The following is a 14,183-nucleotide window of genomic DNA, read 5'->3' as shown; positions in this document are numbered from 1 at the left end:
CATTCTGAATTCATTCAGCCAAGCAACTGTTGGTCCTTTCTTTATTTCTTCAGTTTGTTTATTCTTTTGAGTCAGCCCATCTTCCTTTGTTTCTCTCTCCCTCACTCCTTCACCTGCCTTCCTTTTCCGTTTGTCCAGCCAGTCAACTGGACATAACATCCTGAGCCATGGCTAAGCTCCAGTCTGGGGCAGGACTCCCATCTAGGGGACAGAGGTGGGTGGGCCTCGGTCCCTGCCAATGGGGCGCTCAGGGCTCGGCAGGGGGCTGGGAGAGCCTGCCTGGCTATTGCATTTGAAGGAAGGACTTCCGCCTCAGGCCAAGGACCTGGGGTCTGCAGGTCAGTGACCCGCTGAGCAGGGTGCTGGAGGACTCTGGGCCTGGGACTCCTGGTGTCTCAAAGGACTGAGTCACCCACAAGCTGGTGGTGAACAGCAGCCACAGAAAACCAGAAAACAGCGAACAGTACCCTGGTCAGGCCGACTGTGACCTGGGCCACCTCTTCATCCAAAACAAACCTCAATAAAACAGCACCATCCTGGGCCCAGCAATGTCTGAGATTTGGGGAAATTCCCTGGCAGCGGGGCAGATTCTCTGGCCAGTGACTAAATCTCCATCTGGCAAAAGCAGGAGCATAGAGTGAGAGTGAGGCTGGGTTTAACATCAGGGGACGTGGGTTGAAATCCTGGCTCAGGATTGTGCTAGCCTGGCACAAGCCACTGCCTTTCTCTGAGCCTCAGTTCCCAGATCTGTAGAATGGGGGAATCCGATTCCTCACTCTGCCCAGCTCACAGTCTGAGCACTAGAGGAAATAACGCATATGAGGTGTGATGTTGGGAGAGAGAAAGCCCGGCTCTGCAGTCACAACCGGCTTCCAATTCGAGCTCTGCCTCGTGCTGGCTGTGGACCTTAGACAAGAGCTTAAACCTCTCTGGGCCTCAAGTGCCCCATCTGTAAAATGGGGCTAACACTCCCCACCTGCTAGGGGGCAGAAGAGCCTCCACACGGTTGGCAGTCCATTTGATGGGCGCTGTTACTATTAGGAAATGTTCAGTGAAACTCTAAAGCATGACACACATCAAGAGTGTCATTAGAGTGATTATCCCCGTGGCAACCAAGGCCAAACACCTCTGCCTGACTCTCAGCTCCCTCCACCCCTAGTCTTGCCCCACCTGCCTCCCAGCCTTGCCACCCAATGCCTGATGACAGCAGTCATCAGGGAAGCCTAGGGGATGACGAGCCCGACAGCTGATTGTTGGGGATGGGGTTCCTCCCCACCACTCCTTTGGGCGGGGAGCCCTGATCAGTGGCTACACACCCAGTCCAGTGCCAAGTCACTGCCCAGCCCTTTGGCAGTTTCGGGGAGGAAGGGGATGTCTTGGGGTGCTCCCTCCATCCAGGTGAGGCTTCATTCGGCCTACTGACCATGGCCGTGGGTGAGCCTGGAACAGGAGTCAGCACCCTGGGCTCTGCCCCTCAGCAGAGGGGCGGTGACTCTTGCCTGAGCTGCCTCTTTGGGCCACTGTGAGGTTTAAGGGGGCTGAGAGTGGTTTTTCACCTCTTGGTTTGGAACTGTGTGAGGAATGATGTCATGACCTGTGTGGGGGAAGGTGAAAAACCCCAAGACTCCTGCCCTGTTTCTCTGAGCTTCAGTGAAAACAGTCCATGATCTGGGGAGGTCCTTGTGCTCATTTTAGAAATATATATTTCAATTCTGGCTGCTAACAGGAGAAGGAGGCCTTCCCAGATGTCGCTAGTGGTAAAGAATCTACCTGCCTATCCAGAAGACGACGCAGGTTGGATTTCTGGGTCAGAAGGATCCCCCGGAGGAGGAAAATGGCAACCCACTCCAGTATGCTTGACTGAAAAATTCCATGGACAGAGGAGCCTGGCGGGCCACAGTCCACGGGTTCACAAAGAGTTGTACACAACTGAGTGACTAAGCAGACACAGCTGGAGTAGGAGGTCAGGTGACTGAGTTTCCAGTTCAATTCTGTATTAATTCCTGGTGCCCAAAGTGCTCCACTATCCAGGCCCCATTTAACCCTCAAATTCACCCCCAGGACCAGCTCCCTAATCCAACCTCACCCATCACCACAGGGGAAGACAGCACCCCTCTCCACTGCAAACCACCCCCCAACACACACACCTCTGTACCTTACACATGCTGTTCCCTCCATTTGGAACCCTCTTCTCTTCACCCATCTAACTGTGTTTCACTTTTTCCTCCAGACTCTGGCCCTTCTCTCTAACCACCCCCAGCCTGAGTGCGGGGCCCTTCTTCCTGACTCCCGTCCACTGCCTGTGCCAGCCATCGCTGGAGCTCTCATCACACTGATACGTCCCGCTTATCTCCCATTCTAGGCTATGAGGGACTTTTTTTTGTTTTTAATTTATTTATTTGTCTGCATCAGGTCCTAGTTGCAGCATGCAGGGTCTTTCGTTGTGGCTGGAGGGGCTTAGTCACCCCACACGTGGGATCTTAAGTTCCCCACCCAGGGATTGAACTCACATCCCTAGCATTGGAAGGCAGATTCTCAATCACTGAACCACCAGCGAAGTCCCTGTGAGAGACTTGAACTTCTACAGTTCAGAGTCCCCAGGCCCTTGAGCACAGTTGGTCATCAGTGTTGGTTACATAGCAAGAGTCACACATGACATCACCGACCATGTATCAGACCCTGCTCTGAGCACTTTACAGATGGAAGGTTCCATCGATTTCCCCAGGCCATGCCCCATGCAGAGGGGAGACCCACAGCTAGTGGGAAGTCTTGGTACTGGCTGGGGGAGGGGAGGTCCAGCTGGCTGCCCGGGTCACCCCCTTCCCACCTGCCCTGGAACACCTGCAGGAGGGCTGTGGGGTGTTTCCTCTCCAGGGAGATGGGAAGGGGGGGAGGGGATGCATATTCATTCATCCACCAAAAGTCACCAGTTCCTGCTCCGTGCCCTGCAGAGACTAGGCACTAAGGACCCCGTCCCCGCCCCCCACCAAGTTGGTGGGCCAGCAGGGCTGACCCCCACCTCCCTGCTCGGCAACAAGTGGGCCAGAAGCCTCGTCTGTCCCCGTCCACCCGGTCACTGCCCAACTACGAGCCTTCTCTGCATCAGAGCGGGGTGCGCTCCTGAGGGACCTAGGCCAGATCTGGGTCCTCCACTTCCTGCAGCCTGAGGGCCCCACAGAGCAGGGGTTCAAGAAGAGTTTGTCTCGGGCCTCCTGGGTCCTGGGCCGTGGGCCGTGGGACGGGAGGGGCAGGGCCGCGGAATGCGCCCGGCCGGCCCCTCACCTGGGCCGCCCGCCGCCCGCACTTCCTCCCGCCGCCCCGCCCCTTCCACATTCCTGCCCCGCCGGCCCCGCGGCCGCCCTCCGCTCGCCCCGGCCCTGCCTCCCTCCCTCCGTCCCTCCGCGCCCCGCGATGAAGGCGGCCCAGGCCCCGGGCGAGGAGGCGCCGGGCGGCGCGCGGTCGGTCAAAGTGGTCCTCGTGGGCGACGGCGGCTGCGGGAAGACGTCGCTGCTGATGGTCTTCGCGGAGGGGGCCTTCCCCGAGGTGAGTGTCTCCTGCCCCCCGAGGAGGGAGGGACGGGCACCCGTCCTGCCTCCCGGCAGAGCCTGGGGTCCAAGGCAGCTCTCACCGTGCCCCCGGGAGTGAAGGACTCAGTGGCATCGTCTGTAAAGTGCCAAGAACGGCACCTACCCGGGGGAGGTGTCTGGGGACGGACTTGAGCGTCCTGGGGACGTTGCGGGTCCTAAGAGAGCTCTCGGTGGCACCGCTTGGCTAAGAGGATCGCCTGGCTTCAAATCCTGGCTTTGGGACTTACAGCTGGGCACCCTCGGGCAGGCCCCTTACTCTCTCTGTGCCTGCAAACTAGGAATAGCAATGGTGCCCAGCTCGCAGGGTCGCAGCAATGAGTGAGTTCACACAGGTCGGGGGCTGAGCTGCAGCAGGAAGGACCCACTGAAAAGTGGCAAGCGTTCTTCTTGGGAGACATCGCGTCTGCACCCAGCTCTTGCCCCTACGATGGCTGTCCCGTGGGCTCAGCCTTAGAGGGTCAGAACACAGCAGCCTCGTCAGACAGCTCGGTTGGCATCTCGGTCTCCCCCAGCTGGGGCCCACCGTGCCTTGCTCAGCCTCTGTGAGCCTCCGATCCCTCATGCGACCTCCCTGGGTGGAGACACCCGAGGGTGGTGGTGAGGTAGCATTAAGGCAAGGCTAAGACACGGCCCCGGGTGGTACCTGACATGTTGATGCCTGGGCACGTGGACTGTCTTTCCCTCCCCAGCATGCCCACCACCTGTCCAGGCAGACTTGCCGGCCCCAGGGCAGGGTGAGACCCACCCAGTGTGCATCCCCTCAGCCCAGTTCCCCTGGAGTCCAAGGGTCCCCTTGCAGCAGCACCGCCCCCTCCCCTAGATCCCTGCACCCTCGGCCCGCGGTGGCGGTGGGAGTTGGATGGGGGAGGCTGGCGAGGCCCGGCCTGCTAACGGAGTCAGCCTTTCTTTCCACTGTGGCAGCATCAAGCCAACTCTTGCTTTGTGGTTTTGGGAGCTGACGTCATGTCCTTTGGCCAGTCACATTTTTTTTTTTTTTAGTTGGGGGGAGGGATGTGTTTCCGGGCCCCCAGATGCTGCTTGTGAGAACCCAAACCCAGCAATTATGGCAGAGTTGCGGGGAGCTCCACAGAGAATCTGGGCGACCTGAGGCCTGGGAAAGGGGCCTGGGAGAGGGGCCTGGATGGGGGCAGGGGGTGGGAGTACCTCATCGCCACTGTCCTGGGCTCTGAGACGTCCTCAAGGGTGAGACCCATCCCAACTGCAGAGGCTGCAGTGTGGAAATAGGCATTCCCAGTTGATGTGAATGAAGTGTGTGTTAGGGAAAGGGAGCACATGATTGTCACCAGGGGGCTGCCCTGCCACCCGTCCTCCCGTTTGGGGACCCTCATTCCCAGGGACCTGTCTGCCTCCAGGCACAAGAGAGATGCTTCATTTAAAGAAGCACAAGGTCTGAGAGCGGAAAAGGCCTTCAGTTTATAGCTGGAAAGACAGCGGCAGGAGAGGAGTCTGGCCTCGGGGCACAGGGCCCGCCCATGAGAGCCCTGGCCTAGAACCCAGGTCTTCCTGGCCGTGACCAGGACATCCTCCGCAGCCCCCCAGAGCTTTGCGTGACCAGCCTCCTCCTGTCCTGGCCCTGGACGCCTCCTCCTGACAGCCCTCCAAGCCCAGGGAGCCAGCAGCTAGGAGACTTGGGGTCCCGTATGCCAGGCCTCCTGCCTGCAGGGAAGAGCAGGCTGGGATCTGGAGGGCCTTAGGGGTCTGGAGGGCCTCAGTGAGCCTTGTCTGGCTGTGGTCCGACCTCACGTTCAGGGCTGGAGAGTAGAGAGAAAGCTCCCGAGGCAGGGGGACTCTGCTTGGGCACCGGCCCCTGACACTTGGGGCAACAACCGCAACCACAGGGCCAGAAGCCTCGAGGCCCCACAGAAGAGGTCAGGGTGGAATGGGGCCGGGCACATCAGCTGACCTTCCAGGGCCAGCCGAGTTCTTCCTGGCCCCCAGCTGGGACTCCCATGGGTGTGCTTCCCCGGAGAAACTCCTGGGTCTCCTCTCTGGAGCTGCGTCTCCTCTGCCGTAATGGTCCATCTGTCTGTCTGTGAGTGCTGTGAGGTCAGACCCAAGCCTGAGTCATCTGCCCTGGTCTAGCTGGGCCCAGCCCTGTCTTTCTGCAGGAGGACAGATAAGATTAGGTGCTTATAGGTCCTGCAGGCAGAGAGTAACCCTGCCTGGGGGGTTCAAAGAACAAGACAGAAGGTGTCGATGGAGTCTGCGAGATGACATTCCAGAGGGGAGAACCCAGTCCCACTCCATGAACGGGGCTTTCCTGCTCAGCTCTGGTGCCAGGGGCTAGAGTGGGTGACCTCAGGAGAGACAGGTGAGGAGGGTCTAGCCTGGCCCCTGGAGCCTGAGAGACCTGGCCCCATCCTCAGCCATCTGTCTAGTGTGTTACTGTGGGCCGGTCACTTCCCCTCTCTGGGCCTCAGTGTCTTCAACAGGAAAATGGGGTGAGGGGAACTTCCCTGGCGGTCCAGTGGTTAGACCCCTACGCTGTCACTGTGGGAGACGCAGGTTCAGTCCCTGGTCAGGGAACTAAGATCCCACATGGCGAGTGAGGCCAAAAAAGAGAAAATGGAGATAGTACCGACTTTCCAAGGTTACCAGGATCAGAGATGGTGCCCATAAAGAGCCTCGCAGAGCAGATCCCTCGAGAATGTGGGTGATGGTGTTATCTCCACGGACACTTGCAGAGTCCTGAAGTGTGTCTCCCGAGAACTTCATGGCAGGTTGCCCTGCACCTCAGATCAGGAGGGGTCCTGCCACAGGGGGCAGCCAGGCTGGGAGCTCAACAGATGTCAGCACCTCCTCGGTGACAGGCTGGGGGGTGGGGGTGGGGAAGGGGCATCTCCTGGAGGGATGGATGCTGCCCCTGGCACCCAGCTTCCTAAGCAGTGGGCGTTTGACCTTGCCTGCAAGCCAGCCTTCGCTATCACACGCAGATACTCGCCTCCTTTAACCAGCGGGGGCGCTGGCCCAAGGTCACACAGTGAGTGCCAGAGCCGGTCCTAAGCCAAGCGTATCTCATTCCAAAGCCCGTGCTCCTTGGACTTCCCCGGTGGTCCAGTGGTTAAGACTCTGCTCTTCCATTGCAGGAGGCGCGGGTTCGATCCCTGGTTGGGGAACATGCTGTGTGGCACATAGCCACCATGTCACACTGCCCCCCACCAGGCCTGAGGGGAGGGGGCGAGGAGGGGGCATGGGAAGGAGCGGGCAGCCCGAGTCTGTGAGTGGAGGAAGTACCAGCGACTAGAGTCCAGGGAGGCTGACCCCGGGGCCATCCTTGACTTCTCCGTCCCGCCTGGTTGCCTGCTCTGTGACCCACCTTTCTCCCCACCCTCCCCACCGCTGCTTCCCAAGTGCCCTTGAAGGACATCGCTGACCCTCTGCTAAGGGACTGCCCCTCCCAGTGGCCAGGGCCTGACTCAGAGGGCCAGCGGGCAGGCAGCCTCCAAGTCCTCCTGAGTCACGGGCCGGTGGGGGCCCCACCTGGCATGGGAAGAGGGGAAAACAGGGTCCCCTGGGCTATGGCCCCACTGCCCAGCCCTGAGCAAGGGGGCAAGACGTGGGTACCCAAAGGGCAGGGGGTCCAGCGTGCCGCTTGGTGCAAAGGGCTTGTGGTGTGAAAACCTCCCCCGCTGTTGCTCGGCCCCCCTCTGTACAAGCTCCCCCTCTTCGTTCCAGCGCTTCTGTAAAAGCCCCTCCTGCTCCCACTCATCCGGCCTTTGTGGAGAGGGGGCGAGCTCAGCCTTAGCGGGCCTGGGGTGGAGGGGCCCCTGGCCGGGTGACCTCCCCCTAGGGCCAGGCAGGGCAGGTAAGAGAGATAGAAACAGGAGCAGCCTGGTTGGATTGTGAGAGGTTGAGAGGCAAAAGAGGGGACCCCCCCCCCAATCCCTGACCAAAAGCTAGGAGCTCCCCAGGGTAGGCAATGAGTCTTTATTACTTGCTCCTGATTCTCCAGAATCAGGAGAAGGTGCTCGTGAATGAATGAATGAGTGAGTGAGTAAATTAACAAACGTAAGTTAATGTCATTCTAGGAGGCGGAGACAGCAGGAAGGAAGGCTCAGAAATGGGACAGTCTGGACGAGGATAAAGATAAAAATAGCAGTCCTGGCACCTGTAGAATGTTAGTCTGTACCAGGCCCTGGGCTCGGGGCACCATGTGAAGCTCCGCATTGAATCCTTACAGCAACCCGCTGTTGTGGGTGCTCTGGGAGACCCACGCTACAGTCTCAGAGGGGCCCAGGGAGGTTCGGTGCCTTGGGGGGGTGCACAGCTGCAAAGTGGCCTCTCTGGGTCTGAACCCCACCAGCCAGCTCCCTCCCAGAAACCACCCGCTCTGCCGACTGCCAAAGGGGCTGTGCCGTGGGCATTCCTGGGCTCTGGCCTGGTTGCCCGGACCACCACCCTTCAGAAGCTGCCCTCTTAACCACCCCCAACTCCTTCTTCCTCAGAGCTACACCCCCACAGTGTTTGAGCGGCTCGCCGTGAATCTGCAGGTGAAGGGCAAACCCATCCACCTCCAAATCTGGGACACGGCAGGTGGGTGCAGGGCTGGGGGAGGGGCAGGGTGGGATGAGGGGCCCCACCCCCTTCCTTCTGAACCAGGGAGGCCGAGCAGTCTCCAGGGGACGGTGTCGGCCTGAACCCTCCTCTCTGTAGCTCCCCTGACCCAGGGCAGCCCACTGGGTCCTGGAGACGAGGTGGAACTCCTGGCTCTCGAGAGGCGGGCTGTTTCTGGCCTCCTGAGCGTTCCAACCTGGCTTTAGCTTCTATAAGATTGTTTGACCTTGACTTCTGACCTCCAGCTTCCTGACCTTGCCCACAAGAAGGTTCAAAATCAACTACGCCAGAACTCAAAGCTAGGAGACTTCCCTGGCAGGCCAGCAGTTATGACTCTGTCTCCCACTGCAGGAGGTCTGGGTTCAATCCCTGGTCAGGGAACTAAGATCCCACAAATCAAAAGGAAAAAAAAGAATTCAAAGCTAAACTCAGGGAATCCAGCAGCCCCCTTACCTTGTTGGGCTGTGACATCTTGGCCCAGGTCCTGCCTGCCTCTTTCTCCTCATCCCCCAGATTCCCCTAAGCCCAGGGCAAAGCAGGTTTCTGAGTGGGGGGCCTCAGAAACCCCCTACTCCTGCCAGGACAGGGCTCTCTCAACAAGTGGTCTCACCCAGGCTGGGGCTGGCATATCCCATAGGCCGGCCAGGGGGACATGGCCTCAAGGGGATCATTCACAGGCTGGACTCTGAGGCACAGAACTAGGACCTGGTCTAGTTCACCCGCTCAGCTCACACCCGCCCCCCTGGTCTTGGTTGGGGTGACTTCTCTGATGTTGGGGACATGCTGACAGTGGGCAGGAGATCTGGAGGGAGTGACCGCATCCCACTCTACCAGGGCAAGTGGACTATGACCGCCTGCGGCCCCTGTTCTACCCTGATGCCAGCGTCCTGCTCCTCTGCTTTGACGTCACCAGTCCACACAGCTTCGACAACATCTCTAACCGGGTAGGTGGCACCGGGGTGGAGGTAGGGATGGACAGGGAGGCATAACCCCGTAACCAGGCCACTCTGCTCCGCCCCTGCCCTGGACCCAACCGACTGTCAGAACCTCGCAGGGCCTGGATGATGTGTGGTCCAGTGTGTTTGGCATAACTGTGGGGAAATGGAGGCCCAGAGTGGCTTACCCAAGGTCCCACAGGGATCTGGTGGTAGGGTCTAGACGAGACCTCTGACTCCCAGTCCAGTACTTCCTGCCTGCCCACACCGCAGACTCAGAATACTGAGGCCTTTCTACCATGACCCTGCCTGAGGATGTGGAGGATGTGGGGCGACCCAGTCGCCCCTGCCTCTCCCCAGTCCGGGCCTGTTTGAGGTCACAGGAACTGTCAGCTTCCCATAGTGTGACTGTTGGCTCCCAGTGGCCGCCCGGGACATCCCCTGATCACAGTAGAGGTCCCCAAGGCTGCTCACAGGTGTTGGGGACGTGGCCCCTGGAGTTCCTCTGCTCCGGCCAGCAGCTCCCGCTGCCAGGGCCTCCAGGCGTATGTGAAGGGCGTCTCCAGGGCCCATCAGAACACAACCAGTGACCGCCGTAGTAACAATAACCACAGCGTTGATGGCAGCATTTACTGAGGACTTAATACGGGCCAGGTACAGTTCTGGGCACTGACATATTTACTCAGCTAACCTAGAAATGTTATGGAGGAACTTCCCTGGTGGTCTAGTGATTAACACGCTGCACTTCTAGTGCAGAGGGCGCAGGTTCGATCCCTGGTCAGGGAACTTAGCTCCCGCATGCCCCACAGTATAACCAAAAAGTAAAAAAAAACAAAAACAAACAATTTATGGAACAGATATCGTCCCCAGATTGGGGCCCTTGCTCTAAGATATACATCTACTAAAGTGGTAACCCTGGGACTTGAACTCGTCTGCTCCATGCAGTCATTCGGAAGGTACCTCTATGTGCCAGGATTGTTCTAGGCACCAAGGACCAAGCTGGGACCAGGGTACCAGCAGAGGGGGTGGTGAGAGGTGAGTGGGTACCGAATCTGGAAGGTAGAACCGAACCACCAGGGTTTGCAGATGGATTGGACGGGGGTGGGAGAGAGACATTCGCTCAGAGCACCTGGAAGATAGACTTGCCGTTTCCCATGATGAGCAGGAGAAGGCTGAGGGCAGGGAGGTGGGCCGTGGAGGCCCCTTGGACATCCCGGTGTTCCTAAGAGGGGGCAGGGCTGGGCAGATCCATTTAGGAGCTGCTGGTGGGGAAGAGCTGTGGACTGGGGGTGGGGGGCAGAGGGGAGCTGTCACCTGGAGACCTGAGGACGACCAGGAGTGTGGGGCCCTGGGGCACCGTGCCGACCAGCTTTCGGAGGATGGAGTGATCGCTGATGCCAGGGCTTAGCTAGGACGAGGTGTGATGAGATGCCCTGTTGGACTTAGCAAAGTGGAGTCAGAGAGAAGACCCTTGTCAAGGGCAGTTTTGTGGATGGGAGGGTCGCTGGGACCCCATACAGACCCCATATGTCTCCAGAAGCCAGACAGTTTGATGCCAGTTTTCCCTGAAACTGAGCCGGTGTGCGCTGCTGGTTCCAGGCTCCCAGGTTATAGTCCAGACTGAAATAACCCAGCTATGAGGCCTCACATTCCAGAGAGCAGCTGGCAGGACAGGAGTGCCCCCTCTGACAGGCCAACAGCTGCTGCAAGCATTTCGTGAGCGGCTTTAGTTTTAGAGCCTATTTCTTTATAAATTTTGCTGCACTGGGGAGATGGTCCTGGGACCCCTTACCTTGCAGAGCAGGTGGGGACAGGGCTCTGGGTGCTAACCTCTGGATTCAAATTCTAACAGTTCTGGTCTTGTGACCAAGCCCAAGTTATAGAGCCTCTCTGCGCCTCAGTGAGTGCATCTGTGCAATGGGACTGATGATAGAGCTTGCCTCACGGAGACTCAGGGGTTCATGCGTTCATTATGTGTAAAGTCTTAGCCTGGCCCAGAGTCCCTTCTCTTCTTAGGTACTTAGCCAGTGAGTTGTTCCCTTGCTCAGTTTCTCGGTCATATCTGACTATTTGCAGCCTCATGGACTGTAGCCCGCCAGGGTCCTCTGTCCATGGTATTTTCCAGGCAAGAATACTGGAGTGGGTTGCCATTTCCTTCTTCAGGGGATCTTCCCTAACCCAGGGATTGAACCCCTGTCTCCTGCATCGGCACTGCGTTACCCCTAGCGCCAAGAGTGCTCCCTAAGCTGGCTGTGCTAAAAGTACCATCGTCAGAGTCTACCTGGAGGTCAGGACAGCGGCCCGCTCCCCTGATCGCTCACACAGGCGCCCTCACCACCCCTCTCCCCACAGTGGTACCCAGAGGTGAATCACTTCTGCAAGGAGGTGCCCATCATCGTCGTGGGCTGCAAGACTGACCTGCGCAAGGACAAGTCGCTGGTGAAGAAGCTTCGGAAAAACGGGTTGGAACCTGTGACCTACCACAGGGTAGGAGACGCAGCCCAGGGTGGGGGGGCAGGAGAGGGCACCCCTGGGCTGATGCCACTTCGGCCCAGCCTCTCAGCACACACAGGATGTGGAGCAAGGGTGGGGGGTGTTTTGGAAGCAGCCGTGGTCAAGAACTGCCAGGCTTGGAAGTTTCCAGTGTGGACGGAGAGTGAGTGGAGTGCACATCAGATGGTCCTGCCCCCCCACTTCACAGCCGGGGGTTCCTCCTAGCTCTTTAGTCCGCAGGCCCCTCTCTGTGGCACGCCTGGGTCAGGCCAGGAAGTTAATTAGTTGGTACCTGGAGAGGCAGAGACCCAGCCAAGAACTGAGGCAGGAAACTGGATGAAACAATCAGGGTTCTTGGTCAGGCCTGGGGGCCGGAGCTGTGGGCACCCCAGGGGAGCGCGCCTCGGCGGCTAAGGGGCCTGGTTGGGGGGGGTGCGGCTGGACGGGAGGCCCCCAGCGGCGGCCAGCTGATGGCAGCCCTGTTGCGCTCCCTCCTAGGGCCAGGAGATGGCACGGGCCGTGGGCGCCGTGGCCTACCTCGAGTGCTCGGCTCTGCTCCAGGAGAACGTCCACGCCGTCTTCCAGGAGGCGGCCGAAGTGGCCCTCAGCAGCCGCGGTCGCAACTTCTGGAGGCGGATCACCCGGAGCTTTTGTGTGGTGACCTGAGGGCCTGGGCCCCTCCGCGCCCCACCGCCCCGGCAGCACAGGAAGGAGCTGGTTGCTGACCTTCTGCCCAGCTGGCTGGGCTGGACCCAGTCCCCAGGCTGTGACCACCGAACTGTACCTCAAACAGATGGGCATCCCCGAGGCCAGCCCCTCGACCCTGGGGCTGGGATCCTGGATTGCAGTGAAACCCCTCTGAGGCCTGAGGAAGGGGGTCCTGGGCTCACCAGTCCTATGGAGGGCTGGTCCTGGAGACCCCTGACTCACTCCCGTCTCCCGGCCCTGGACCACACGTCCTGGAGCGGCCTGCGTGCCCTGGCGCCACCTTGTGGCTCTTCTCAGGGCTGGGCCTTCGGGACCCTCCAGCCGGACCGCTCACCCCGCCCCACCCCCCTGCCCCCTGCGCATCCCAGTGGTAAACACTTTAAGACGACATCACTTAAGTGTCCGTTGCATCGTGCCTCTTGTTTTGAAATGCCTTTACACACGTGTTCCATGTGGGGGATAAAAGCGCACCCTGTGTAGGCACTGGGTCTAGTATAACTACCTGGATCCAAACCAGGCTATCACTTTTGGACCTTGGGCAAGTTACTTGGGCCTCTTGCCTGTAAAAGAGGCTGGTGCCTGGCACACACAGGGTGCTCACAAAAGGCTCACAAGTATCACTTTTATTTATGATAAATACAATAGATAATATTCACGGGTGTAATGTACACAGTATATTACATGGGTATAATTGCACAGTCTATAATATTGTACAGTCAGAGTTCTCCAGAGAAACAGAACCAATAGGATGTATATTCAGAAGGTGATTTTAAGGAATCGGCTTAAAAACACAATTTTGAGGACTGGCAAGTCCAAAACCTGTAGGACAGGTTGGAGGTCGATGTTGCTGTCCTGAGTCTGAATTCTGAAGGGCAGCAGGCTGGAAATTTCAGGCAGCATTTCTGTGTTGTTGACCTGAGGCAGAATTCCTTCTTCCTTGGGAAACCTCAGTCTCTTCTCTTAAGACCTTCGACTGATTGCATGATGTCCACGCACACCGAACCAGCCACTCACACCCACCCCCTCAGTTTCATTAGAAACAGCTCCAGGGGTGGGACTGCTTCCTCCAGGTGAGGGCTCCTAGCTCAGGTTACAGAGCTGAGCTGAGACAGAGGAAGTGATATTAGGGACCTGCTCAGAAAACCCCACCTGGATTACAGGCTCCACTCCAGGGTCTTAATATAAGCTGCTCAGGGGTGGGAAACAACTGTTCCTGGCCTAGATTCCTAGCCTAGCTGCTCCTCCCCCAAGCACACCCCATGCCCAGAATATTCTTTCTCTTCTCCCCTTCCTGCCTTCCCCAACCCAGTGAGCTAAGCCCAGCTCACACATCTCTAATTTCCCGAAATGTGAGTCCCTGGAACCCTTGATAGTTATTCTGCTAAGAAGCTAGTCACATTGACTTCTTGCACCAGACCTGGGCGTCCCTGAAGAAGGCTGTCTGTCTTCCTCGTCCCTTTGTTAGGGATGTGGCTTGGCCCCTTGGCATTGCAGACAGGCAGAGTACTCCGTCTCTGGAGTCAGTCGCAGATCTGGGTTTGAATCCTAGTCCCGTCATTTTCCAGAGCCAGGTGATTTTATGAGCGTGACACTCCTCCAGCCTTAACAATTCCATCTGGCAACCAGAGATCATCCTGCCCACCCTAGAGGGTTGCTGTGAGGGTGAAGTGGCAAAATGCTTGTCAGGTGCCTAGCACAGTGCCAGGAATAAAGGAGGAATGCAGGGAACATGGACTGGATCACATGGACTAGAGCAGGGCTGCTCAGTATGTTCTTTACGGGAGGGCAAGATGCTGAACAAGATGTCTGGATCAGGCTCCCTCCCTGGGTTAACCAGAGGCTCATCATCTATGCCTTCAACAGCCTGGTGCCCAGGGAGCTCTGT

At 58.3% G+C, this 14,183-nt stretch overlaps 1 protein-coding gene across 1 annotated transcript; it reads left to right on the top strand.

The window, feature by feature from the left end:
• The first annotated feature begins 3,356 nt into the window (after positions 1-3,356).
• RHOD (ras homolog family member D) lies at positions 3,357-12,691 on the top strand. Its single transcript, XM_061162781.1, has 5 exons — positions 3,357-3,543; positions 8,054-8,141; positions 8,997-9,106; positions 11,450-11,584; positions 12,089-12,691. Exons 1-5 carry the CDS (start codon positions 3,412-3,414, stop codon positions 12,254-12,256), a joined length of 633 nt encoding a protein of 210 aa, XP_061018764.1. The 5' UTR covers positions 3,357-3,411; the 3' UTR covers positions 12,257-12,691.
• The last annotated feature ends 1,492 nt before the right edge of the window (positions 12,692-14,183 follow it).

The sequence above is a fragment of the Dama dama genome, chromosome 2, assembly GCF_033118175.1.
Source record: "Dama dama isolate Ldn47 chromosome 2, ASM3311817v1, whole genome shotgun sequence".
In the NCBI taxonomy this organism is placed as follows: Eukaryota; Metazoa; Chordata; class Mammalia; order Artiodactyla; family Cervidae; genus Dama; species Dama dama.
The sequence above is the reverse complement of the archived record's forward strand: the minus strand, read 5'-3'. Positions and strand labels throughout refer to the sequence as shown.

Bases quoted from the DNA above. Each gene is read 5' to 3' on its own strand.
- RHOD (XM_061162781.1), top strand. From the start codon at position 3,412: ATGAAGGCGGCCCAGGCCCCGGGCGAGGAGGCGCCGGGCGGCGCGCGG. The intron at 3,544-8,053 runs GTGAGTGTCTCC...CTTCTTCCTCAG, and splicing joins CGGAGGGGGCCTTCCCCGAG to AGCTACACCCCCACAGTGTT. The intron at 8,142-8,996 runs GTGGGTGCAGGG...CCACTCTACCAG, and splicing joins CCAAATCTGGGACACGGCAG to GGCAAGTGGACTATGACCGC.